Here is a 27,163-nt window from a genome sequence, read left to right as displayed (position 1 = left end):
GCGAGCAGTCGAACAGAAAACACTCGAAGCACCACCAACACAAACTATGGGTGGGAATCACCTTTTATACGGGCCCCACGGTGGGCGCCAAATGATCCTGCCGACAACTCGAGCGTGGAGGAATTGCCTTGTCGCTTGGTTGACCCGCCTCTGGCAACTGTGCTATCTGCAAGAACACTCTTAGAACCTCCTCCTTGGTAACTTCGAACGCAACCTGCAAAACACACAGACGGCGCCTCTAGCGACCGTTTGCACTCCGACGGTCAAGTTAGGTCCCAGAATCACTAGAAAGTAATGTGTGTAAAAAACAGTGTGTGTATTTCTCTCTGATTCTCTTTTTATCCCCCTCTGTGTCTGTGCCTAACAGAATTCTGCTACGCTGTCCTCTGCGCGTGTCAGAATTCTGTTATGCTTTTGTACGAAAACGTACCACAGTCAGGGTCGTGGGTGTCTGGGTTTTCTGTCTGTACCTTTCACGACACGGAGTGCACCTTTATCTGGGCTGCGCCCCTCTCAGACAGTGACACGTGGAGGCATGCAACTCGCATCTAACCGTTCTCGTGCCACCACCTCTAGCGCATCTCTTTGTGCGCCTAAGTTATTCCCTTGCGGAGTAACTTAGCGCGTTTCTTCCATCTGGGTGTAATCGCACATTCCCAGGAGAACGCCAGGTGTGGCTGGACTAGGCACACTCACCAAGCATTGCTCTCTGCATACACGATTTCCCCTTCACGATGCCATGCACGTAATGGGTTGAGAGAGTAACCAATCACTGACCGGTTTACTGACTCCCTCAGGCCACTCTCGTGCACGACTATACCGACGAGGAGCTCTTCTTTCTCTGAGGTATGATCATGCGAGGTCCATGCGTAACGCTCTCGCTGGGAATCTCAGTCCCAGTTTAACTGCGTGTAACATGAAACCCCGATGACCATGCACCCGATGACTGATCGGTGCTCTATTGCTTCTCGCGTTCTCCCCCGGGTGTTTATCTTGGAGCTGATCTGTCGGTGGCCATTCGGTTACTGACCACCGATCTCCATACCGGGGAGTCTCCTCCATGACTACTCTGCCACCTGATCCACGTGTCACCCGTTTATCTTGGAACTGATCTGTCGGTGGCCACTCGGTTACTGACCACCGATAACCATCTCCTCCATGACTACTCTGTCACCTGATCCACGTGTCACCGTGCGAGTGGTCCACGTGGTTATCTGCTGCTGACGTCATCGACTACCGATGACCGACCGGATCAGGTCTGCTCTGGCATTTTGCTCTCTCGGCACATGAACTAGTTCAAACTCGGTGAAGGACGTCTTCAGGAACTGTACGTATTCCAGGTAAGCTGCCATCTGGGGATCTTTCGCCTGGAACTCCCCTGTAACTTGCCCGGTGACTAGCAAAGAGTCACTCTTAGCAACCAGACTTCTTGCTCCCATTTCTCTTGCTAGCAACATTCCTGCGATCAGGGCTTCATACTCCGCCTGCTTGTTGCTAGCCTTGAAGGCAAAGCGGAGGGACTACTCGATCAGCACTCCGTTCGGGCCTTCCAAAATGACCCCAGCGCCGCTCCCCTGCTGATTGGAGGAGCCATCCACTGATAATACCCATCGGAAGTCTAAACCTTCTGAAGGTGTCGCGACCGACGACAGCTCGACCACAAAGTCGGCGAACACCTGCCCCTTTATCGGTCCTCGGGGCTCGTACTGAATGTCGAACTCTGACAATTCCACCGCCCACTTGACCATCCTTCCCGCTACGTCTGGTTTCTTTAGCACCTTTTGGATGGGCAAATCTGTCATTACCACTACTGTGAAGCTGTGGAAATAATGTCTGAGTCTTCTCGCTGAAAATACCACCGCCAGGGCAGCCTTCTCGAGGGCTTGGTACCTTGTTTCAGTGCCTTGCAGTACCTTACTCACAAAGTACACAGGCTTCTGAACCTGATCTTGCTCTTGCACCAGGACTGAACTGACTGCTCTCTCCATCACAGTAAAGTATAGACGAAGAGGGGTGCCCACTTGTGGTTTACGCAAGACCGGTGGGCTTGCCAGGTACTCCTTCAACTTGATGAAGGCCTCCTCGCACTCCTGTGTCCAAAGGAATCTGCTGTTGCGCTTAAGACACTGGAAGTACGGATGACCTTTCTCCCCTCCAGCGGACATAAACCGGGATAATGCTGCCAACCGACCGGTGAGTTGCTGCACCTCCTTCACCGTCGTTGGACTCCTCATCGCCACGATTGCTGCGCACTTCTCTGGATTAGCTTCGATTCCACGCTCTGTCAAGAGGAAACCCAAGAACTTCCCAGCCTCCACGCCAAAAATACATTTCTCAGGGTTGAGCTTCAACCTGTACTTGGCGATGGTGGTGAATAATTCCTCCAGATCGGCCACATGATGCTCCTTCTCTCGGGATGTGACCACCATGTCATCTACATATGCATGCACGTTCCTTCCAAGCATGGGCGAGAGCACCCTATCCATAAGTCGCTGGTAGGTAGCCCCCGCGTTCTTCAGGCCGAACGACATTACCTTATAGCAGTAGCAAGACCGTTCAGTCATGAATGCGGTCTTGCATTCATCCCTGGGGTGCATTCTGATTTGGTTGTATCCTGAGAATGCATCCAAGAAGCTGAGTAACTTCCCCCCTGATGCGCTATCCACTAGAGCGTCTATAGTGGGTAGATGGTAAGAATCTTTGGGGCATGCCTTGTTGAGGTCAGTGAAGTCCACGCACATCCTCCACTTGCCGTTTGGCTTCTGCACCAGTACCACGTTCGCTAGCCACTCAGGGTACTGGATCTCCCTGATGTGTCCTGCGACAAGGAGCTTTTGCGCTTCGTCGTGGATCACTTTCCTCCTTTCTTCATTGAATTTCCTTCGCCTCTGACGCACAGGTCGAACTTTAGGATCCATCGACAGGCGATGGCAAAGGAAGTCAGGGTCGATTCCTGGCATGTCAGATGCTGACCATGCGAACACGCCCATGTGCTTCTCGATCACCCCGGCGATCAGCCTTCGTTCTTCTTCGCCGAGCGATCCTCCCAACTTGAACCTTTTCCCCCTTATATCTACTTCTACCCACCCCTCAGCTAGGTGGGGTCTTCTCTCGCTGGCGATGACCGCCCTCGTGATCCCTGACTCGCGAGGAGTGATCATGCCCTCCTCCTCCGCTTCCACCTGAGCTACCTGGGAGCCCCCCAGCGTAGCATCCTCCATCTCCTGATCGCCATGCGTTCCCCTAACCACCGATCGCTCTTCGAGCACACCTGGTGGTGGTGTTGAGGTGACATGGCATATGCTCCTCTTCTGCCTAAGAATGTTCTCATAACAGCGTCTAGCCTCAGCCTGATCTGACTTGATGGTTATTACGGTCCCCTCCATCGACGGCAGCTTTAGCTTCAAGTGCCTTGTCGATGGCACTGCACCCAACCTATTGAGTGTTGGCCTTCCCAGCAAGATGTTGTACGCAGAAGGGGCGTTCACCACCAAGTACTTTATCTTTTCGGTGCGGGTTGTTGTTCCATCGGTGAATGTCGTCCTCAGCTCAATGTACCCCCGCACCTCTACCTGATCCCCTGCAAAGCCGTAAAGACACCCGGTATACGGCCTGAGTTGATCGGAGGACAGCTGCAACTTGTTGAACGTCGGCCAGAACATGACGTCTGCCGAGCTCCCATGGTCTACGAGCGCTCTGTGCACTTGCCTTCCTGCTGTGATGAGGGAGATGACCACAGGATCGTTGTCGTGCGGTACAACGTCCTGTAGATCAGCTTTCTTGAAAGTGATGTCTACCTCGGGGAAATGGCCCTCGTCTACCGAGTCCACGGCTATAACCGATCGAGCATACCTTCTTCTTTGTGATGCGGTGCACCCCCCACCGGAGAAGCCTCCCGCAATCGTTTGCACCTCCCGGTGCACAGGGATTTCGTGCTGCTGTTCTCCTGCCTGGGCCCCCGATGCGCGATCACCCTGCGCCTCCCGCAGGTAATCTGCCAGGAACCCAGACATTACAAACTCTGCCAGCTGGTGTCCCAACGCCAAGCAAGAGTGGAGTGTGTGGCCAAAGGCTTGGTGAAACTCACACCACTCGTTCTTCTTCCTCCCAAGTACCTTATCTGTCTTCTCTGGTACTCAGAGTCTTGCAGCTATGGCAGGAAGGGCGATTAGATCCGCCAACTCTACCATGAAATCGTATCTTGGGGGTGCATTATTCTCCCTTGCACGCCCCCTGCCCTGGTCCTTCCTGGGTGCATAAGGACGAGGTTTCCCCTGCACCTTCCTTCCCTCCTTTGCCTCATGCACCCTCGCTTGTTGTTGTTGCTTCCCCTGTCCTCCACGCGGCTTCGGTGGTGCAGCACTTCCTCTTTTCTCAGAAACCTCTGTCTCTGCCACTATGTGCGCCACCGCGCGTCGCCGGATCTCCACAAAGGTGCTGGGATGGCTCCTAATGAGCGACTCACTGAAGGGACCAGGCAGCACTCCCTTCTTAAACGCATGCACCAGCATATCCTCGTCCTTGCTGGGCAGTCTAACCACTTGTGCTCCGAAGCGGTTGAGGTAGTCTTTCAACGACTCACCTTGATATTGGAGTACATCGAACAGATCGTACGACACCACTGAAGGTGCTCTGTTAACGATGAACTGCTTAGTGAAAAGCTTCGAAAACTTATGGAAGGACGTGATACAACCCTTTGGCAGACTCACGAACCATTCCATGGCGATTCCACTCAGTGTACTCATGAACATCTTGCAGTACACGGCATCTGAGCCCCCAGACAGCATCATCTGAGTGTGGAACGCCGTCAGATGCGCTTCTGGATCTTCTACCCCCGTGAACGACGCCTTCACTCCCACCAGGTTGGGAGGCACCACGGTTTTCATGATTTCAGGGGAGAATTGCATAGGGAACGCTCTCGGAGGCGATGGTGGCATCGACATCCTTTCTTCAACTGCGCGTTCCTTCTGCGCCTGTAACTTCCTTCTCAGCTCCTCATTAACGCGATTCAGCTCATCATTTCTGCTCTGCGATGCAGCCAACTCCGCCTGCATCTTCTCTTGTTCAGCTCTCAACGCTGCGACATTGTCCTGCAGCGCACGCATCATCTCCAGGACCTGCGCCATTGTCACAACTCCTTCCTTAGCAGATGGCGCAGGTGATGTTTGTCTGGTTCTCCTCATTTTCTCAGCAAAAACTCAGCAAAAACTTTGAGAACTTCAGAAACTTTGGTGTGGATGGGACCACGATTCACAGGGCCCCACGGTGGGCGCCAAATGATCCTGTCGCCAACTCAAGCGTGGAGGAATTGCTTTGTCGCTTCCTTACCCCGCCTATGCAACTGTGCTATCCGCAAGAACCTTCTCCGGGAACTTCAAACGCAACATGCAAAACACACAGACGGCGCCTCTAGCGGCCGTTTGCACTCCGACGCTCAAGATAGGTCACAGAACCACCAACAAAAAATATCCCTGAATCTCTTTCTGATTCTCTTTTTTCTCTCTCTCTGTGTCTGTGCCTAACAGAATTCTGTTACGCTATCCTCTGCGTGTGTCAGAATTCTGTTACGCATTGTGCGAAAACGTACCACAATCAGTAAAAACGTGGGTGTGTGTGTGTACCTTTCACGACGCGGAGTGCACTTTTATCTTGGCCGCGCCTCTCTCAGATGGTGACACGTGGAGGCATGCAACTCACATCTAACCATACACGTGCCACTACCTGAAGGGCTCTAGCGCATCTCTTTGTGCGCCTAAGATATTCCCTTGCGGAGTAACTTAACGCGTTTCTTCCATCTGGGTGAATCGCACATTCCCAGGAGAACGCCAGGTGTGGCTGGACTAGGCACACTCACCAAGCATTGCTCTCTGCATAAACGATTTCCCCCTTCACGATGTCATGCACGTAATGGGTTAAGAGAGTCACCAATCACTGACCGGTTTACTAACTCCCTCAGGCCACTCTCGTGCACGATTCTACCGGCGAGCAGCTCCTCTTTCTCTGAGATATGATCATGCGAGGTCCATGCGTAACGCTCTCGCTGGGAATCTCAGTCCCAGTTTAACTGCGTGTAACACGAAACCCCGATGACCATGCACCCGATGACTGATCGGTGCTCTATTGCTTCTCGCGTTCTCCCCCCAGGTGTTTATCTTGGAACTGATCTGTCGGTGGCCACTCGGTTACTGACCACCGATCACCGTTCTGGGTGATCTTGATGGAGGAGGGCCAAGCACACCTACCCAAGGAAGCCAAGGCACAAGCCAAGGAGAGCGTCTAGACCAAGACCAAGACCAAGGTGAGCGTCTAGGACGTGAAAGTAAGCGTCTAGGACGTGAAGGTGAGCGTCTAGGCCGTGAAGGAGGGAGGCTATCCATGGAGCTAGACCGTCTAGGACCCCTTACAAGATCAATGGCCAAACATATTCAAACACAAGCAAATGAGGCCACGGATGGAAGAGAGAAGGCTTTGTATATGTTTGCATAAAGGCCCATTGGGGGTACTTAGTAGATAGGATAGTGTAGGAAGCATTTTTGATGGAAACCTTCTAGAAACTAGGTTAGTGTGGCCGGTCATGGATTGGCACATGGCTTAGCATTTAGTTTTAATTTTGGTTTTCTTTTCCTTGTAATGTAGCTTATCATTTACGTCCCAAACTAGCCTATAAATAGGAAGGCTAGCTCATTGTATTGAACAAGTTTATTTGAGTATTGTTATGCTGCCCATTTTGTGCACTAGCTTTACTTCTCCTAGAAATCTAGGCTATAAACTTCACTCCCTTCACCTTTCTTCATAGAGCTGGCCGAACCTCTCTAACCCATACTCATCATGCACCTTCAAAGCCATCACAACTCCTAGGAGGGCTTTGTTTCACTCACTCATTGCTTCCGCATCACTTTTTACTACTTTGATTCAAGAAGAACACATGAAATACCATCATTTGGTATCATGAGCTATTGGTTCTTCAAGATGAGTAGCTTGTCTTTTTAATTTCAGTTCTTCTTTATTTTCATCTTTGTCATTTCAATTCCTTACTTGTCTTGCTGTTTTTATATTTTTAATTTGTTCTTGGTGTGCTTTGTGGAAGATCCAACCCAAGCACTCTTGTTCATTTGATCTTGAACAAGTTCTTGTGCAATTTGTGATAGGATTCCATACACCTTTGTGTTGCTATTTTGTTTTAGGCTTTGAGTCTTTATTGCTTTCATTATTTTGCTTCATATTATGCTTTGAGTCTTTAATTTTCTGAATCTATACATGTTTTGTCAAGTCATGTTCATCCATATTGTCATCAATTCTTAGTAGTCCTATTTTTTGGCTTGATTGTTTCTTGTTTTGGGTCTCTTTATATTGCTTTAATCTGCTGTTATTTTTGATCCTTTTGGTGCTTTTTATTTTTAGTTTGAGTTCCTAATTGTGTCTTAGTTCATACACAATTTCCATTCTCACTTTTCCATTGTGTTAATTTTGGTTATCTTGCTGTTTTCTTCCAGTTTTCCAGATTTCCCCTGTAACACCTCTCTGTTCTGGGCTGTTTTGTTTACCAAAATTTTTCCACCCATAGGAAAATTCTGAATTTCTGAAAAAAACAAGTTTAAGGTGTTATAGAAAGGACAAAAAAGAATGAGGTCAAAAGAAGCAACAGAAAAAAAATGATAAATCTCACAAAATCAGAGTGCGAATCTTGAGCGTTACAGCTGGCCTAACTGCACACCAAATTTGAAAAAATTATTAAAAAAAAATGGTGCATGCGTTTTAGGTGATTCCAAAGCCAAAATTTAGCTAAGATCCTGAATTTTCTTGTATCCAAATTTCAGAAACAAATTTTACAATTACAGCTCAGCATAAATCGGGGAACAAAACTGTTTTCTGGCCCACAACATTTTCCAGTGGTGCAGTTTTTTTTATTTGGTCATCTAATCTAGTGCTTTTCTTTAGGAATTCCTTTTGTGTGCCAACTTTTATTGAGTACCTTTAATTGTTTGCTTTAATTCCTTGAATCTCTTTCTAAGTTGTCATATTATAAATCCTTTTGGTGGTACTGTTTTCTTTCAATTAAATTTGTTTCTTGCTTTTGTTTCTTGACCTCTCTTTTGTGGGTGCTGGAATTTAATTCTCTCTTGGTGCTTATGTGCATGGAAATTGACTTGGTTTAAGGTTAAGCCTTTGTGAATAGGTGCTGGAAATTGGAGAATTAAAGCCAACTTTCTAAGGAGGAGTCAAGTTAAGGCCGAAAACAAGTTTCTTGAAACAAACACTACAAACACCTAGAAGATCAACAATCAAGACAACAAAGAAAGTGCACTAACCAAAAAGAGGAACAACAAAGGGGGTTTTCTTATCTCCTTTACAACTTGGTTTATTGTTAATTACCTCTTTTAAATTACGTTTTAGACGGTGAGTGTGTCTTCAAGGGCTCAAAGTGTCCAAGAAGCCTCACCTAGGGCCGAATAGCATAGTTATTTTACTTAGTAATTTGTTGCTTGTTTGAACTTGTATTTCTTTTGTTTTGGTAGAAACGTTTTGCATGTTTAGTATTGTTTAAATTTGTGCTATACCGACTAGTTTGCTGCATATCTAGCTTACATAGTTTTCTTGCTTTTTGATTTGTCAACTTCTTGTGTTCTAAGTGTTCTACTAAGAGAAAATTTTGTGTGAAGTCATTGGAGGAAAAGTTTTTGGCAAGGAAAAGGCTTGGTACTTAAGTAGTCCATTGTGACTCACCTCCCTTACCTGGAAAACTCCCTTCTCTAACTTTCCTAAACTTTCTCCAAGTAAAACACCTATATACACAAAGTTTTAGCCATGTCTTCTTCTTCTCACTCTCCAAAGTCTATAGAAAGTGAAGTAAAATCTTTGAAAACTCTTTTAAAAGAAGTATCCCAAGCGGTACAATTAATCTCTTTTAGACAATTGGAGAATGAAAACAAAATCAATGAGTTGGCTAAAGCTCAAGAAGAGAAGTCACAAAAATCACAAAAATCAAAAAAAACTCATGCATCACATTCGCAAAGTATTGAATCTCTAGGGGAGGGAAGCCGTAGAATCAATGATTATTACCAACCACCCCCTAGAAGAACTAGGCAAAGGGAACAAGAGGTGCCAAGGGAAACAAGAGTAGACCTACCTCATTTCCATGGTAAGGAAAATGTAGAAGTATATCTAGATTGGGAGATGAAGGTAGAGCAACTTTTTGCTTGCCATAGGGTAAGTGAGGAACGAAAAGTACCCTTAGCCACCCTTAGTTTCCAAGGGAATGCCATGTATTGGTGGACCTCTCTTGAAAGAGATAGACGTCTTCATAGGGAACCTTCCATTACATATTGGAATGACCTTAGGGGAGCCCTAAGACGTCGACATATACCCTCTTACTACCATAGGGAGTTGATGGACAAGCTCCAAAGACTCCAACAAAGAAATATGAGCGTAGAGGAGTATAGACAAAAGATGGAGCTTTATATGATGAGAGCCTCTATTAGAGAGGAGGAGGAAACCACCATTGCTAGGTTCCTTAGTGGCCTATCACTTGAGATAAGAGATAGAGTAGAGCTCTTACCTTATCAAGACTTGAATGATTTGGTTCAACTTTGCATTAAAGTTGAGCAACAAAACTTGCGCAAAACCTCAAGTCAAAAGGTGAGCCCCTATTCTAGCTTTTATCCCAAGAAAGAGTTTAGAAGGGAGGGTAGTACATCCAAGGAAAAACCAAAAGAGCCTACCAAGCCCTTCACCAAAGAAACCTCAACCCCACCCATCCGAGCTAGAGATGTCAAGTGTTTTAAGTGCTATGGTAGGGGGCATGTGCAAGCACAATGTCCAAACCAAAGGACTTTGTTTTTAAAAGGTGTAGACGAGTACACTAGTGGCGAGGATGAGCCTAGTGAGAAAGAGGAAGGGGGAGAGGATGAGAGGGTAGCTCCACTAGAGGGAGAATTGCTTATGATTAGGAGAACCCTCAACAATCACCCTAGCACATCCATGGAAACACAAAGGGAGAACATCTTTCATACAAGATGCAATGTTTTAGAAAATATATGTTCTCTCATTGTGGATAGTGGATCTAGTTGTAATTGTTGTAGTGCTAGAATGGTTGAAAAGCTTAAGCTACAAGTAGTTCCTCACCCAAAACCTTACAAACTTCAATGGCTTAATGAAAATGGGGAACTACATGTAGACAAGCAAGTGGAAATCAAGTTTTCCATAGGGAACTACAAAGACAAAGTTTTATGTGATGTAGTGCCTATGGAAGCTTGCCATATCTTATTAGGGAGGCCATGGCAATTTGACAAGAAAACCTTGCATGATGGTCTCACTAACGAGATTTCCTTCACCCATAAATATAAGAAGTTTGTACTTAGTCCTTTACCACATTCTCAAGTGGTGAAAGACCAAATACAAATGAAACAAAAGAGGGATGAGGAAAACAAAAAAAAAAAAGAGCTAGAAAAAGAGAAAATCCTTAGGGATAGAAAGGCGTGGGAGAAGAGTGTTCCTTCCCACAAGGTTGGTCAACAAGAAAAACCTCTTGAAAATGTTTTTGAAAACTTGCTTCTTGTTGAACAACCAAGCCTTATCTTTTGTAAAGGAGCACTTACATGCACTGCCACAAGTAGTGAACTCATGGTTTTACCTCCTCAAGTAGAAAACCTTTTGAGTGAATTTGAAGATCTATTCTCCCAAGAAGGACCCATTGGGCTTCCTCCTCTTAGGGGGATAGAACATCAAATTGACTTTATACCGGGGGCAAGCCTACCAAATAGGCCTGCTTATAGAACCAACCCCGAGGAAACAAAGGAGATAGAATCACAAGTTCAAGACTTGTTGGAGAAGGGTTGGGTTCAAAAGAGCCTAAGCCCTTGTGCTGTACCTGTCTTGTTGGTGCCAAAAAAAGATGGAAAATGGCGTATGTGTTGTGATTGTAGAGCAATCAACAACATCACCATCAAGTATAGGCATCCAATCCCGAGGCTTGATGATATGCTTGATGAATTGCATGGGTCAACTCTATTCTCCAAGATTGACCTTAAAAGTGGATATCACCAAATTCGAATCAAGGAAGGTGATGAGTGGAAAACCGCTTTTAAGACCAAATTTGGATTATACGAGTGGTTGGTGATGCCCTTTGGGCTTACTAATGCTCCAAGCACATTCATGAGGCTTATGAATCACACCTTGAGAGATTGTATAGGTAAATATGTAGTAGTTTACTTTGATGATATCTTAGTCTATAGTAAAAACCTAGAAGACCATCTAAGTCACCTTAGGGAAGTTCTTCTAGTTCTTAGGAAAAATAGTCTTTTTGCCAATAGGGATAAGTGTACCTTTTGTGTAGATAGTGTAGTTTTCTTAGGTTTCATAGTTAACAAAAAGGGGGTACATGTAGATCCCGAGAAAATCAAAGCCATCCGCGAGTGGCCAACTCCACAAAATGTAAGTGATGTGAGAAGTTTTCATGGGTTAGCTAGCTTCTATAGAAGGTTTGTACCTAATTTTTATAGTCTAGCTTCTCCTTTGAATGAACTTGTGAAAAAAGATGTTGCATTTTGTTGGAATGAAAAGCATGAGCAAGCCTTTCAAAGGCTCAAAGCTCAACTCACCAATGCACCCATTCTATCTCTTCCAAATTTTTCCAAAACTTTTGAGATAGAGTGTGATGCATCGGGGGTAGGCATAGGTGCGGTTTTGTTGCAAGGTGGACACCCCATTGCTTATTTTAGTGAAAAACTCCATGGTGCCACCCTCAACTACCCCACCTATGACAAAGAGCTCTATGCTCTTGTGCGAGCCCTAAAGACTTGGGAACACTACCTTGTGTCCAAAGAATTTGTTATCCATAGTGATCACGAGTCTTTAAAATATTTAAAGGGCCAACACAAGCTCAACAAGAGACATGCTAAATGGATGGAATTTCTTGAACAATTTCCTTATGTAATCAAATACAAGAAAGGAAGCACCAATATAGTGGCCGATGCTCTTTCAAGGCGGCACACTCTCTTTTCAAAACTAGGTGCCCAAATTCTTGGATTTGACCACATAAGAGAGCTTTACCAAGAAGATCAAGAACTCTCATCCATCTATGCCCAATGTCTACATAGAGCGCAAGGAGGTTACTATGTGTCCGAGGGATATCTTTTTAAAGAAGGAAAACTTTGCATTCCCCAAGGAACACATAGAAAACTCCTTGTCAAAGAATCACATGAAGGGGGACTCATGGGCCATTTTGGAGTTGATAAAACTCTAGATCTTTTAAAAGAAAAATTTTGTTGGCCACACATGAGGAAAGATGTCCAACGACATTGTTCTAGATGTATCTCATGTTTAAAAGCAAAATCTAGAACAATGTCGCATGGACTCTACACCCCTTTGCCGATTGCAAATGCTCCTTGGGAAGACATTAGCATGGATTTCATTTTAGGACTTCCTAGGACTGCAAGAGGCCATGACTCTATCTTTGTGGTAGTGGACCGTTTTAGCAAAATGTCCCACTTTATTCCATGCCACAAAGTGGATGATGCTCAAAACATTTCTAAACTCTTCTTTAGAGAAGTGGTGAGACTCCATGGTCTCCCTAGAAGTATAGTGTCCGACCGAGATCCCAAGTTTATAAGCCACTTTTGGAAAACTCTTTGGGGTAAACTTGGAACAAGACTACAATTTTCAACTTCTTGTCATCCTCAAACGGATGGTCAAACCGAAGTAGTCAATAGATCTCTTGGAACTATGCTTAGGGCTATCATGAAGGGAAGCCACAAATCTTGGGATGAGTACCTTCCCCACATTGAATTTGCTTACAATAGAGTAGTTCACAAGACTACTAATGCTTCTCCTTTTGAGGTAGTATATGGTTTTAATCCTCTCACGCCCATGGATTTGATACCCCTTCCTAATCCACAAGATTTTGTGCATAAGGAAGGAGTACTCAAAGCTGATTTTATCAAGAAAATGCATGAGAAGATTAAAATTCAAATACAACAACAAAATGAGAAGTACACAAAATACAACAACAAGGGGAAGAGAGAAATAATTTTTGAGAAAGGAGACTTAGTTTGGCTTCACCTTCGCAAAGATAGATTTCCAACTCAAAGGAAGTCCAAACTAAGTCCCCGAGGTGATGGACCTTTCCAAGTTCTCAAGCGAGTCAACAACAATGCTTATAAATTGGACCTACCTCTTGAATATGGAGTACATGACACTTTTAATGTAATTGATCTTTCTCCATTTGTAGGTACCAATGACGATGACGAGCTGGATTTGAGGACAAATCCTTTCCAAGGGGGAGGGGATGATGGAGGAGGGCCAAGCACACCTACCCAAGGAAGCCAAGGCACAAGCCAAGGAGAGCGTCTAGACCAAGACCAAGACCAAGGTGAGCGTCTAGGACGTGAAAGTAAGCGTCTAGGACGTGAAGGTGAGCGTCTAGGCCGTGAAGGAGGGAGGCTATCCATGGAGCTAGACCGTCTAGGACCCCTTACAAGATCAATGGCCAAACATATTCAAACACAAGCAAATGAGGCCACGGATGGAAGAGAGAAGGCTTTGTATATGTTTGCATAAAGGCCCATTGGGGGTACTTAGTAGATAGGATAGTGTAGGAAGCATTTTTGATGGAAACCTTCTAGAAACTAGGTTAGTGTGGCCGGTCATGGATTGGCACATGGCTTAGCATTTAGTTTTAATTTTGGTTTTCTTTTCCTTGTAATGTAGCTTATCATTTACGTCCCAAACTAGCCTATAAATAGGAAGGCTAGCTCATTGTATTGAACAAGTTTATTTGAGTATTGTTATGCTGCCCATTTTGTGCACTAGCTTTACTTCTCCTAGAAATCTAGGCTATAAACTTCACTCCCTTCACCTTTCTTCATAGAGCTGGCCGAACCTCTCTAACCCATACTCATCATGCACCTTCAAAGCCATCACAACTCCTAGGAGGGCTTTGTTTCACTCACCCATTGCTTCCGCATCACTTTTTACTACTTTGATTCAAGAAGAACACATGAAATACCATCAGATCTCCTCCCTGATTTCTTTGCCACCTGATCCACGTGTCACCCTGCGAGTGGTCCACGTGGTTATCTGCTGCTGACGTCATCGACTACCGATGACCGACCGGATCAGCTAGCTAATGTCGTACTGGTGAAGAAGAGCAACGGGAAGTGGCGCATGTGCGTCGACTTCACTGACCTGAACAAGGCCTGTCGAAAGGATTCGTATCCTTTGCCAAGCATAGATGCCCTGGTCGACAGTGCAGCAGGGTGCAAGTTGCTGAGTTTTCTGGACGCTTTCTCGGGGTATAATCAGATAAAGATGCATCCTATGGATGAAGAGAAAACTGCCTTCATGACTGAGAGGTCGTGCTACTGTTACAAGGTGATGCCCTTCGGGCTGAAGAATGCGGGGGCCACGTACCAAAGACTGATGGATAAGGTACTTGCACCGATGCTGGGAAGGAATGTGCAAGCGTACGTAGATGATATGGTCGTGACCTCGTTAGAGAAGAGCAAGCACGTCTCGGATCTGGAGGAGTTGTTCACTACGATCGCCAAGTTCAGATTAAAGCTAAACCCCCGAGAAGTGCATTTTTGGCGTGGAGGCAGGGAAATTCTTGGGTTTCCTCTTAACTGAAAGAGGAATAGAGGCAAATCCTGATAAGTGTGCTGCCATATTGGCGATGAGGAGCCCGGCTACCGTGAAGGAAGTGCAGCAGCTTACAGGTCGGATGGCCGCCCTGTCTCGTTTTGTATCAGCAAGTGGAGAGAAGGGCCATCCGTATTTCCAATGTTTGAGGCGAAACAACAACTTCGTCTGGTGGAAGGAGTGTGAAGAAACCTTCGTGAAGCTTAAAGAGTACTTGGCGAGCCCGCCGGTTTTGTGCAAACTCTTAGTAGGAACCCCTCTCAGGTTGTATTTTGCTGAGACTGAGAGGGCAGTGAGTGCGGTGCTCGCCCAAGATCAAGACCAGGCTCAGAAGCCTATTTATTTCGTCAGCAAAGTGTTTCAAGGCCCGAAGGTAAGGTATCAGGCCTTGGAGAAAGCTGCACTGGCTGTTGTATTTTCAACGAGGAGGTTGCGCCACTATTTTCACAGCTTTACAGTGCTGGTGATGACCGACCTGCCCATCCAGAAGGTCCTGAAGAAGCCTGATGTAGTTGGGAGAATGGTGAAGTGGGCGGTGGAGTTGTCGGAGTTCGACATCAAGTATGAGCCCCGAGGACTGATCAAGGGGCAGATTTTCACTGATTTTGTGGTCGAGCTCTCGTCAGAAGCAGCACGAGTGGAAGGGAACAATTTTTGTTGGGTACTTTCGGTGGACGGATCGTCTAACCAGCAGGGTAGCGGTGCTGGAGTCATTCTAGAAGGGCCCAACGGCGTGATGATAGAACAGTCCCTGAGGTTTGCCTTCAAAGTCAGCAATAATCAAGCAGAGTATGAAGCGTTAATCGCCGGAATCTTGTTGGCTAAGGAGATGGGGGCTAGGGTACTGATGGCCAAGAGTGACTCGTTATTGGTCACGGGACAAGTAACAGGCGAGTTCCAGGCCAAAGATCCACAAATGGCAGCTTACCTGGAGTACGTGCAGGAGTTGAAGAGTTCCTTTGTCTCATTTGAAGTGGTGCATGTGCCCAGAGAACAAAATGCCCGAGCTGACTTGCTAGCCAAGCTCGCCAGTTCGGGCAAGGGGGGTAGGCAGAGGACAGTGATCCAAGAAACTCTGAAGACGCCTAGAGCGTTTGTGGTAGACCACCTGGTTCTGCAGATAAGCAAGTCGACGGAGAAAGCGGCGAGGAGTCACATGTCCTTGACCCAGGAGACCTTGAGATCGCCGAGAATAAGGGCATGTCGGGGGGAGAGGGTGAACATGATGCAGGTGTGCGCTACGCATGAGCCAGACACATGGATAACGCAATACCAGCTCTGCCTGGCAGACGGCCTTCTCCCGCTGGATTCGACGGAGGCTAGGAAGATAAAGAAGAATTCCAACAAGTTCACCATGATCAATGGCGAGCTGTACAGGTTTGGGTTTACACACCCACTCCTAGAATGTGTGCACGGAGATAAATGCACTAGAATTATGGCCGAGCTCCATGAAGGTATATGTGGGAGTCACGTCGGGGGACGAGCTCTGGCTGCAAGAACCCTCCGTGCAGGTTATTACTGGCCAACGATGAGGGAGGACTGCAAGAAGTATGCACAGTGTTGCAAGCAATGCCAGCAGCACGCCGATTGGCACAAGGCGCCTCCAGAAGAGTTAAAGTCAATTTACAGCCCTTGGCCGTTTCATACTTGGGGAATTGACATTCTGGGACCTTTCCCATTGGCGGTCAGGCAGATGAAGTACTTGGTGGTGGCGATTGAATACTTCACTAAGTAGATTGAAGCGGAACCAGTAGCCCAGATCACCACACACAAGATCGAGAGTTTTGTATGGAAGAACATCGTGTGCCGGTTTGGTGTGCCTAAGCGCCTGGTGTCAGAAAATGGGACTCAGTTTGCAAGTCACCTACTGAAGAAGTTGTGCGAAGAGGTGGGAATACAACAGGTGATTGCATCCGTCGAGCACCCACAGACAAATGGCCAAGTAGAGTCTGCCAATCGGGTGTTGCTGAGAGGGTTGAAGAGAAGGCTAGAGAAAGCCAAGGGATCGTGGGCTGAGGAGGTACCCCGTATAGTTTGGGCGTACCATACCACCGAGCAGTCAGGAACCCACGAGACCCCGTTTAGCTTGGTCTACGGATGTGATGCAATGATTCCAGTGGAAATCCAGGAGAGCTCGCCGAGATTCCAGAACTTTGTGGCGGAAGACTCGAAGGAAGAAAGAAGGTTGAATCTGGATTTACTGGATGAGGTCAGGGAGGAGGCAAGGGTAAAGGCTGAGGCAGTGAAAAGGAGGATTGAGCGAAGGTATAACTCGAAGGTGATGCCAAGGCAGTTTAGAGAGGGCGACCTGGTGATGAGGAAGGCCCACCAGTACGAGATGGAAAACAAGTTATCGCCTAAGTGGACAGGACCGTTTAGAATAACCGAGGCGCTCGGGAACGGCACCTACCGCTTAGAAACGTTAGAAGGAGGGGCGATTCCTCGCACCTGGAACGCCACACACCTCAAGTTATATTACAGTTAAAGCTTTGTAAGTAAAAACGAACATGAAGAGATTTACAAGCGTTCTGTTAAAACAGTTTGAAGGGGGCACTCTTTTTTCCCTAAGGAGGGTTTTTAATGAGGCCACCCAATTGATCCGATCGGTCATCGGTAGTCGATGACATCAGCAGCAGAGGACCATGTGGACCACCCGCGGGGTGACACGTGGACCAAATGACAGAGAGATCAAGGAGACGATCGCCAAGAGCGGTGATCGGGGGTCAGTAATCAAGTGACCATCGACAGATCAGGCGGCAGAGAGGTCAGGGGACAGATCACCCAGAACGGTGATCGGTGGTCAGTAGCCAAGTGGCCACCAACAGACCAGTTCCCAGACTCACGCCTGGGGGCAGAACGCGAGAAGCAAATAGAGCACTGATCAGTCATCGGGGTCTCGTGTTACACGCAGTTAAACTGGGACTGAGGTTCCCAGCAAGAGCGTTATACATGGACCTCGCATGAGCACATCTCAGGGAATCGCGCTCGAGAGTGGCCTGAGGTATCTAGTAAACCGATCAGTGATTGGTGACTCCCTCAACCCATTACGTGCGTGAAGGGTAACTCGTCTACGCAGAGAGCAACGCTTGGTGAGTGTGCCTAGACCGGCCACACCTGGCGTTCTCCTGAGAGTATGCGACTTACCCAGATGAAAGAAATATCCTAAGGTACAGACAAGCGCAGCCAAGCGCAGAGACGCGCGGACACGCACAGACACCCACACTCTACTGATTCTTAAGGTACATTGTCTCAGAAAAGCATAACAGGGTTCTGACACATGACAGAAAAGCATAACAGAATTCTGTTATGCCCAGAAGCAGAGAGAGAGACATAAAAGAGAATTAGGGAGAGATTGAGGGGGGGATACAAAGAATAGAGGGCAAGAGTTTTTCACACACACTACTAGTTTTCTCATTTGGTGGTTCTGTGGTCTAACTTGATCGTCGGAGTGCAAACGGCCGCTAGAGGCGCCGTCTGTGTGTTTTGCAGGTCACGTTTGGAGATCCAAGAGAAGGTTCTGAGGGTGATTCTGCAGAGAACGCAGTCGCGTAGACGGGACAGAGAGTGCCACAAAGCGATTCCTCCACGTTCGAGTTGCCGGCAGGATCATTTGGCGCCCACCGTGGGGCCCGAGTGAATCGTGGTCCCATATACACCACAGTATTGAAGCTTACCAGAGTTTTACCGACTTCTTTGATAGGAAAAGATGCCAAGAAATAGACAACCATCACCTGCGCCATCTGCTGACGAAGGAGCTGTGACAATGGCGCAGGTCCTAGAGATGGTGCGCACGCTGCAGGATAATGCCGCAGCGTCAAAGGCTGAACAAGAAAGCATGCAGACGGAGTTGGCCGCGTCGCAAAGCAGGAACGACGAGCTGAATCGCGTCAATGAAGAGTTGAGAAGGACGTTGCAGGCGCAGAGGGAACACGTGGTTGACGAAAGGATGTCTAGGCAGCCGTCACCTCCAAGAGCGTTCCCCATGCCATTCTCCCCTGAAATCATGGGAACCATGGTGCCTCCCAACCTAGTGGGGGTGAAGGCGTCGTTCAAGGGGGTAGAAGACCCGGAGGCGCATCTGACGGCGTTCCACACCCAGATGATGCTGTCTGGGGGCTCGGACGCTGTGTACTGCAAAATGTTCATGAGCACACTAAGCGGAATCGCCATGGAGTGGTTCGTGAGCTTACCAGAAGGGCATATCACGTCTTTCTCTCAGTTTTCAAAGCTCTTCACTGAGCAATACATCGTCAACAAAGCACCTGCAGTGGTGTCATACGATTTGTTCGACGTGCGTCAGTACCAAGGTGAGTCGCTGAAAGACTACCTCAACCGCTTTGGAGCACAAGTGGTTAGACTGCCCAGCAAAGATGAAGATATGCTGGTGCACGCGTTTAAGAAGGGGGTGCTGCCTGGCCCCTTCAGCGAGTCTCTCATCAGAAGCCATCCCAGCACCTTTGCAGAGATCCGACGACGCGCGGTGGCGCACATAGTGGCAGAAACAGAGGTTTCTGAGAAGAGAGGAAGTGTTGCACCACCAAGACCGCGTGGAGGGCAAGGGAAACCGCAGCAAGCAAGGGTGCATGAGGCCAAGGAGGGGAAAAAGGTGCGGGAAAAACCTCGTCCCTATGCGCCAGGCAAAGATCAGAGCAGGGGGCGTGCAAGGGAGAACAATGCGCCCCCAAGATACAATTTCTTGGTGGGATTGCCGGATCTCATCGCCCTTCCTGCTGTAGCAGCAAGACTACGCGTACCGGAGAAAACTGACAAGGTACTTGGTAGAAAGAAGAATGAGTGGTGTGAGTTTCACCAGGCCTTTGGCCACACACTTCACTCCTGTTTGGCGTTGGGTCATCAACTAGCAGAGTTGGTGAAGTCTGGGTTCCTAGCAGATTACCTGCGTGAGCCGCAGGGTGATCGCGCGTCGGGATCCCAGACCGGAGAACAGCAGCATGAAGTCCCTGTACATGGGGAAATGCAAACAATCGCGGGAGGCTTCTCTGGTGGGGGATGCACAGCGTCACAGAGAAGGAGATACGCTCGATCGGTGATGGCGGTGGATGCGGTAAATGAGAGTCATCACCCTGAAGTAGATATTATCTTCAGGAAAGCTGATCTACGGGACGTTGTCCCTCACGACAACGACCCTGTGGTCATTTCCCTCATCACAGCGGGAAGACGAGTGCACAGAGTACTCGTAGATCAAGGAAGCTCGGCAGACGTCATGTTCTGGCCAGCATTCAACAAGTTGCAGTTGTCCCCTGATCAGCTGAGGCCGTATACCGGGTGTCTCTACGGTTTTGCAGGAGATCAGGTAGAGGTACGGGGATACATTGAGCTGAGGACAACGTTCACTGACGGAACGACAGCCCGCACTGAAAGGATAAAGTACTTGGTGGTGAACGCCCCTTCTGCGTACAACGTCTTGTTGGGGAGGCCAACACTTAATAGGTTGGGCGCAATACCATCGACGAGGCACATGAAGTTGAAGCTGTCGTCGATGGAGGGGACCGTAATAACCATCAAGTCGGATCAGGCTGAGGCTAGACGCTGTTATGAGAACAGTCTGAAGCAGAAGAGAAGTGTATGTCATGTCACTACGACACCACCACCAGGTGCGCGCGAAGAACGATCGGTGGTTAGGGAGACACAGGGCGCTCAGAGGATGGAGAACGCTGCGGTGGGGGGCTTCCAGGTAGCCCAAGTTGAAGAAGAAGAGGAAGGCGCGATCGCTCCTCGCGGGTCAGGGATCGCGAGGGCGGTCATCGCTAGCGAGAGAAGGCCCCACCCAGCTGAAGGATGGGTCGAAGTGGACATCGGGGGGAAAAAGTTCAAATTGGGGGGATCCCTCGTTGAAGAAAAGCGAAAGCTGATCGTTGGTGTGATCGAAAAGCACATGGGTGCCTTTGCATGGTCAGCATCCGACATGCCAGGAATCGACCCCGATTTCCTTTGCCATCGTCTGTCGATGGATCCCAAGGTTCGACCTGTGCGACAAAGGCGAAGGAAATTCAACGAGGAGAAGAGGAAGGTGATCCACGACGAATCACAGAAGCTCCTTGTTGCAGGGCACATCAGAGAAATCCAGTACCCCGAGTGGCTAGCGAATGTGGTGCTGGTTCAGAAGGCGAGCGGCAAGTGGAGAATGTGCGTGGATTTCACTGACCTCAACAAGGCGTGCCCCAAAGATTCTTACCCCTTACCCAGTATAGACGCCCTAGTTGATAGCGCATCAGGGGGAAAGTTACTCAGCTTCTTGGACGCTTTCTCGGGGTATAACCAGATCAGGATGCACCCCATGGATGAGTGCAAGACCGCGTTTATGACGGAACGGTCTTGCTATTGCTACAAGGTCATGCCATTCGGGTTAAAGAACGCGGGGGCCACCTACCAGCGGCTCATGGATAGGGTACTCTCGCCCATGCTGGGAAGGAACGTACATGCATATGTAGATGACATGGTGGTTACGTCCCGAGAGAAGAAGCATCATGCAGCTGATCTGGAGGAACTATTCACCACCATTGCCAAGTACAGGCTGAAGCTCAACCCAGAGAAGTGTATTTTTGGTGTGGAGGCTGGGAAGTTCTTGGGTTTCCTCTTAACAGAGCGGGGAATCGAAGCTAACCCAGAGAAGTGTGCAGCAATCGTGGCAATGAGGAGCCCAACGACGGTGAAGGAGGTGCAGCAGCTCACCGGTCGCTTGGCAACCTTGTCCCGGTTTATGTCCGCTGGAGGGGAGAAAGGTCATCCATACTTCCAGTGTCTCAAACGCAACAGCAGATTCCTTTGGACACAGGAGTGCGAGGAGGCCTTCATCAAACTGAAGGAGTATCTGGCGAGCCCACCAGTTTTGCGAAAACCTCAGGTAGGCATCCCTCTTCGCCTATATTTCGCTGTGACGGAGAGAGCAGTCAGCTCAGTCCTGGTGCAAGAGCAAGACCAGACCCAGAGGCCTGTTTACTTCGTGAGTAAGGTGCTGCAAGGCCCTGAAACAAGGTACCAGGCCCTCGAGAAGGCTGCCCTGGCGGTGGTGTTTTCAGCCAGAAGACTCAGGCATTACTTCCACAGCTTCACAGTGGTGGTGATGACTGATCTGCCTATCCAAAACGTGCTGAAGAAACCTGATGTAGCAGGCAAGATGGTCAAGTGGGCGGTGGAATTGTCAGAGTTTGACATTCAGTACAAGCCCCGAGGACCGATCAAGGGGCAGGTGTTCGCGGACTTTGTGGTCGAGTTGTCGTCGATCGCGACACCTGCAGAAGGTTTAGGTTTCCGATGGGTGTTATCGGTGGACGGTTCCTCTAATCAGCAGGGGAGTGGCGCTGGAGTCATTTTGGAAGGCCCAAACGGGGTACTGATCGAGCAGTCCCTCCGCTTTGCCTTCAAGGCCAGCAACAATCAGGCGGAGTACGAAGCCCTGATCGCAGGAATGTTGCTGGCAAGAGAAATGGGAGCAAGAAACCTGCTGGCCAAAAGTGACTCTTTGCTGGTCACGGGGCAGGTTACAGGGTATTTCCAGGCAAAGGATCCCCAGATGGCAGCCTACCTGGAGTATGTACTGCTCCTGAAGACGTCCTTCACCGAGTTTGAATTGGTACACGTGCCAAGAGAGCAAAATGCCAGAGCAGACCTGCTTGCCAAGCTGGCCAGCTCAGGCAAAGGGGGGAAGCAGAGGACCGTCATTCAGGAGACCCTGAAGGTACCATGTGTGTTCGTGTCAGACAACCAGGTGCTTCATGTATACAAGTCATTGGAACGCCTGACGATCTGTCATCGGTCGTTGACCCAAGAAACGCTGAGAGCACCGAGGGTGAGATCGCGACCGTCGAAGACCGATGAGTCAATGGAGGTCCGCGCGGAGAAGGAGCCCGACACCTGGATAACGCCATACCAGTTGTACTTAGAAGATGGTGTACTCCCACTCGACGTGGCAGAGGCAAAAAGGATAAAGAGGAGTTCAAGTAAGTTTACTCTAATAGATGGAAACCTCTTTAGATTTGGATTTTCTCACCCTGTGCAGATCTGTGTGCACGGCGAGCAATGCACCAGACTCATGTCTGAGCTGCACGAGGGGGTGTGCGGTAGCCACGTAGGTGGTCGCACTTTGGCAAGTAGGATACTCCGCGCGGGGTACTACTGGCCAAAGCTGAAGGAAGACTGCGTAAGGTTTGCTCAGCGCTGCAAACAGTGTCAACTGCACGCAGACTGGCACAAGGCACCTCCTGAGGAGTTGAGGTCCATCCATAGCCCGTGGCCATTTCACACATGGGGGATCGACATCCTAGGACCTTTTCCCCTGGCGATAAGGCAGATGAAGTTTCTCATCGTGGCCATTGAGTACTTCACCAAGTGGGTGGAGGCAGAACCAGTCGCACACATCACCGCACAGAAAGTCGAGCATTTCGTCTGGAAGAACATCGTCTGCCGCTTCGGAATACCCAAGAGGTTGGTCTCCGACAATGGCACCCAGTTCACGAGTCATCAGCTAAGGAAGATGTGTGAAGAGTTAAAGATACAACAGGTTTTCGCTTCAGTGGAACACCCACAAACCAATGGGCAGGTGGAGTCGGCAAATCGAGTACTGCTCAGGGGGCTGAAGCGAAGACTAGACAAGGCCAAAGGAGGCTGGGCAGAGGAGGTCCCCAGAATTGTATGGTCTTATCATACCACCCCACAGTTCAGCACCCATGAGACACCCTTCAGCCTTGTCTATGGGACAGACGCCATGATTCCCGTGGAGATACAGGAGAGCTCCCCCAGATTCTTGAACTTCATTGTTGAAAAGTCCAATGAAGAACGAAAGGTGAACCTAGACCTGCTGGACGAAGTGCGAGAAGAAGCCAGAGTCAGTGCTGAAGCTGTAAAAAGAAGAGTAGAGCGGAGGCACAACTCTAAAGTGAGGCCCAGGCGCTTCTAGGAAGGTGATCTGGTGATGAGAAAGGTGCATCAGAATGACATGCAGAACAAATTGTCTCCAAAGTGGACAGGCCCGTACAGAGTGGTTGAGACGTTGGAAAACGGAGCTTATCGGCTAGAAACTCTAGAGGGAGGAGCAATCCCCAGAACGTGGAACGCCACCCATTTAAAATTTTACTTCAGTTAAGTTGTAAAGTAGTTGCGTTCTCGCGCTAAAAGATACATGCTTTGTATGTAGTGGAAACAGTTGAACAGACAAGGGGGCACTCTTTTCCCTAAGGAGGGTTTTTAACGAAGCCACCCAATTAAAGGAAAAATTTCCAGCATATCAAGTGTGCGCAAGTATTAAAGTTAAAATCCTCCTTGCCCCAGGTGCTAGTGCAGGTGATTGGGTAGGCCTTACTTGCCCTAGGCGCAAGTACTGGCACCGATCTAAGTCTTCCTCACCCCAGGTGTGAGCGCAAGCAGTTAAGGGTTTGAAAAGCCAGGGGTGCTAGTAAGACCAAGGGAGGGAAAGGAAAGATTTTGACAAATGTCCTTACCCACTTGGCATACACCAATATTGGCCCAGTAAGGCTCTTAGTCCAAAACCCTCTTCACCCCAGGAGTGAGGCAGGGAATGAACGACTCAACCCGCCGAAGGGCGATGACCTTGGGGAAAGTAAGAGGGGTTAGCGAGAAACACTTTTCTTTCCCCAAAACGGGGCATCACCTCGAGCGAATGATGTCAAAGTCTTCTATGCACTTAGCGTTAAAGCGACAAAGAAGCTAAGTAAAGACCAAAGAACGATCACTGATGAGTCGTCAGTGATTGGTTAGTGGTGCAAAGCAGCGCACAAGGACTGTTAAACACAAAGCTAAGGGAATAGCTAGTCGTGATCAAGTAGAGGCCAAGAACAAGGGAGGCAGATCGCGCTAGGCCTAAGCTGGTTAACACTTAGTCGTGTGCAAAGGGAAAGACAAAGCTTAAGATCGCGCTGAACCTAAGCTAGCCAACAGTTAGTCATGTGCATAAAGAAAAGTGAAGCTTAAGAAAAATACAAGAGAAGAAGCTCATACAAATTGAGAGTTTATATTCACAACCAAGTCTTATACAAATTTTGAGTACTAAGAAAAGTTGTGCAGAAGTTAAAATTTACAAGGAAGAGAAGAGATTAAGGGGCAGGAGGGATGAGCTTTCCATCTACCACTTCGTGATAGATGCTGAACTGCGAGAGGTCCAGGTCTGGGAGAACGCATCGGATTTGCTCGAGTGCTAGCTCGAATCCTTCAGTAAGGGCATCGGCACCCACGTTCATCAAATCAGCCTTCTCCGCCTCCAGTTTTTGCTTTGAGGCCTCCGCAGCATCTCTCTCAGTGGTAAGGGCAGCAAGGGAGGAGGTAGCTTCTTCCAGCTGACCCTTGGCTTCAGACAGTTTGCCCACCGCCTCCTCAAGTTTTTTCTCTCCAGCAGCAGCCGCCTCTTTGGTGGACTCGAGCTCCCCCATTAGTTGAGAATTCAGTTGGCGTAGGGAGGAGGTCTTGGCCCGTAGCTCCACCACCGCGCAGTCCAGAGAGCTCACAGTCTGCCCCATCAAGATCTCCGTCTTGATGGTCTCTTGGACCTGCGCTAGGTACTCCCTCCTAGCTTTTTCCACCATGCCCCGCATCAGCTCTACAGACCCTTGAGCAGCTTCGAAGTCACTTCGCAGTGACTCCTTGTCGTGCTCAAGCTCCTTCACCCTCTTCTCCAGGGCTATTTGCTTGCGATGTTGGGTGGAAAACTCCAGAGAGAGCACCATCTGCCTGGCCAGGTGCGTGTCCACCTCATCACCGTTCCATTCGACGAGCTCCCGGTTGCTAATGAGCTGTCGAACCAAGGTGATGACCCTGCTGAAGTTTTCATGGCTGGCCCCAGAGGCGCTTGGGCGTGAGCTGGACCCACCACATTCAGCAGTTGCAGTGGAGATTGGCAGTGGTGGTGGTGGACCCCCAGGTTGAGCAGAAGCACCCCCAGCAGGATGAGCAGATGGACCAGGTGATTGGCCTGCTGGGGGGGAGATGGCGGTTGAGAAGTTGGAGGCAACTGTTGGCAGGGAGAAGGGAGGCATGTGGGCTCTGAGGCAGGTTGAGTAGAGGGAGGAGGGGGTGAACCTTCCTCTACCTCCACCACCTCGATCTCCCCAGGCTGGAGAGACGAAGCCCCATCGACCGCTGGCATTTTCCTCTGGCGGTGTATAAGAGGAGAGCCAGAGCTTTCCTCTTCGGTTGAGGCAGCAGCAGCAGCAAGTGAAGTAGAAGCCTTCACCAGTCTTTTCCTTTTCCTTCCTTGCTCGGGGCCTTCAGCTGGCGCGACCGAGAGAGGAGGGGCTGCAATGAGCTCAGTAGTAGAAGAAGAGGAGCCAGTTCCCTTTGTTCCCCGACGCTTGGCAAGCTCCAGCAAGGCTAGCCTCCTGTCTTTCCCCGACATTGAATCTACACAGATGAGAAAAGGAAGGGTTAGATGCTCAAGTTACGCAGGTAAGTAAAAACACATAAAAGCATGCATGAGAAGGTGCAAGCATCCTAAGAGGTGGAAGAAGAGCTACCTATGTACTTTTTCAGGGCCACCACATCGAACTCATCTTTGATGAGCCGAGCAGAGTTGTACTTGGCCCCCAGGAACAGCCCACATAGCTCGCGCTCGTAGGGGGCCATAGCTTCGAGGTCCCTGGATTTCTTGAATTCAACCCCAGGAACCCAGTAGAGGGTGATGGCATTTTCATGAAGTTCTTCTTGAATCAATGTAGAGTATGGGGCGGAAGCAATGTATGAGAGTGAGCAAGATCCTCCTAAGAGTGGTGTTGATCTTGTAGGTGCATGATAAGTGTGGGTATTGAGTGGTTCGGCCAGCTCAAGGGAAAAGATGAAGGAATTGAAGTTTAAAGCCTAGGATTCTAGGGAGAAGCAAAGTTGAGCACAAATGGGCAGCATAACTTTACTCACAATAAACTTGAAAATACAAGGTGTAGGCTCCTCCTTTTATAGGCTAAGGAGGACCATAATGCAACCCTAATGCTAGCCAAATGAAATGTAAATGTGAAGCACATGGGTGCACATGGCACATGGGTGCACAAATGAGCACATGGGGAGGGGTGTGTCTAGTTTTTATGCTCACCCCCCCCCCCCTCCATGGTCTTTCTAGAATGTTCACACAAATATGCTTTCTACACTACTCTAATTACTAAGCACCCCTAATGGGCCTTTATGTAACAATTACAAAGGTCTTCTCTTCCCAAAACCGTAGCTTTGACCCATGTGTATGTGAAGCTAGACGGTCCAGAACGAATCCTCATCATGGCCTAGACGCTCCTTATGTAGCCGCTCCTCATCATGGCCTAGACACTCCTCTTCATGGGCTATACGCTCCTTTTTGAGTCTAGACGCTCCTCATCATAGGCTAGACCGTCTAGTCTTGGAGGCTTGGCTTTCATCGTGTGGTGAGCTTGGGCCCTCCTCCATCATCCCCTCCCTCTTGAAAAGGATTTGTCCTCAAATCCAAAGCTTTTTCTTCAACTAGGGGGATGGTTGTGGCTGGATGGTGTCCATCATCTCCTCCTTCGGGAAAAGATCTATCCTCAGATCTACAGACTTG

General features: G+C 48.6%; 3 protein-coding genes across 3 annotated transcripts; all 3 read right to left on the bottom strand.

Moving 5' to 3' along the window:
- Positions 1-1,520: 1,520 nt before the first annotated feature.
- LOC137837189 (uncharacterized) lies at positions 1,521-4,013 on the bottom strand. The gene is made up of 3 exons (XM_068646111.1): positions 2,898-4,013; positions 2,330-2,762; positions 1,521-2,266 (listed from the first exon to the last, which is right to left on the bottom strand). Exons 1-3 carry the CDS (start codon positions 4,011-4,013, stop codon positions 1,521-1,523), a joined length of 2,295 nt encoding a protein of 764 aa, XP_068502212.1.
- Positions 4,014-4,136: 123 nt separating this feature from the next.
- Positions 4,137-5,126, bottom strand: LOC137837188 (uncharacterized). Its single transcript, XM_068646095.1, has one exon. The coding sequence runs from the start codon at positions 5,124-5,126 to the stop codon at positions 4,137-4,139; it is 990 nt and encodes a 329-aa protein (XP_068502196.1).
- Positions 5,127-24,704: 19,578 nt separating this feature from the next.
- LOC137837184 (uncharacterized) lies at positions 24,705-25,999 on the bottom strand. The gene is made up of 2 exons (XM_068646079.1): positions 25,684-25,999; positions 24,705-25,615 (listed from the first exon to the last, which is right to left on the bottom strand). Exons 1-2 carry the CDS (start codon positions 25,997-25,999, stop codon positions 24,705-24,707), a joined length of 1,227 nt encoding a protein of 408 aa, XP_068502180.1.
- Positions 26,000-27,163: the final 1,164 nt, after the last annotated feature.

Source organism: Phaseolus vulgaris, chromosome 11 (assembly GCF_000499845.2).
Source record: "Phaseolus vulgaris cultivar G19833 chromosome 11, P. vulgaris v2.0, whole genome shotgun sequence".
NCBI classification, from domain to species: Eukaryota; Viridiplantae; Streptophyta; class Magnoliopsida; order Fabales; family Fabaceae; genus Phaseolus; species Phaseolus vulgaris.
Note: the sequence above shows the minus strand (reverse complement) of the source record. Positions and strands in the feature narration are given on the sequence as shown.

What these genes read in the sequence shown, in the direction of transcription:
- LOC137837189 (XM_068646111.1), bottom strand. Translation starts at nt 4,013, where the DNA reads ATGTCTGGGTTCCTGGCAGATTACCTGCGGGAGGCGCAGGGTGATCGC. An exon ending in TGGATCCTAAAGTTCGACCT is followed by an intron (nt 2,763 to 2,897) that starts GTGCGTCAGAGG and finishes GTACTGGTGCAG; the next exon opens with AAGCCAAACGGCAAGTGGAG. An exon ending in GAAGCTCAACCCTGAGAAAT is followed by an intron (nt 2,267 to 2,329) that starts GTATTTTTGGCG and finishes GTGGAATCGAAG; the next exon opens with CTAATCCAGAGAAGTGCGCA.
- LOC137837184 (XM_068646079.1), bottom strand. Translation starts at nt 25,999, where the DNA reads ATGTCGGGGAAAGACAGGAGGCTAGCCTTGCTGGAGCTTGCCAAGCGT. An exon ending in GGTGGTGGAGGTAGAGGAAG is followed by an intron (nt 25,616 to 25,683) that starts GTTCACCCCCTC and finishes CCCTGCCAACAG; the next exon opens with TTGCCTCCAACTTCTCAACC.
- LOC137837188 (XM_068646095.1), bottom strand. Translation starts at nt 5,126, where the DNA reads ATGGCGCAGGTCCTGGAGATGATGCGTGCGCTGCAGGACAATGTCGCA.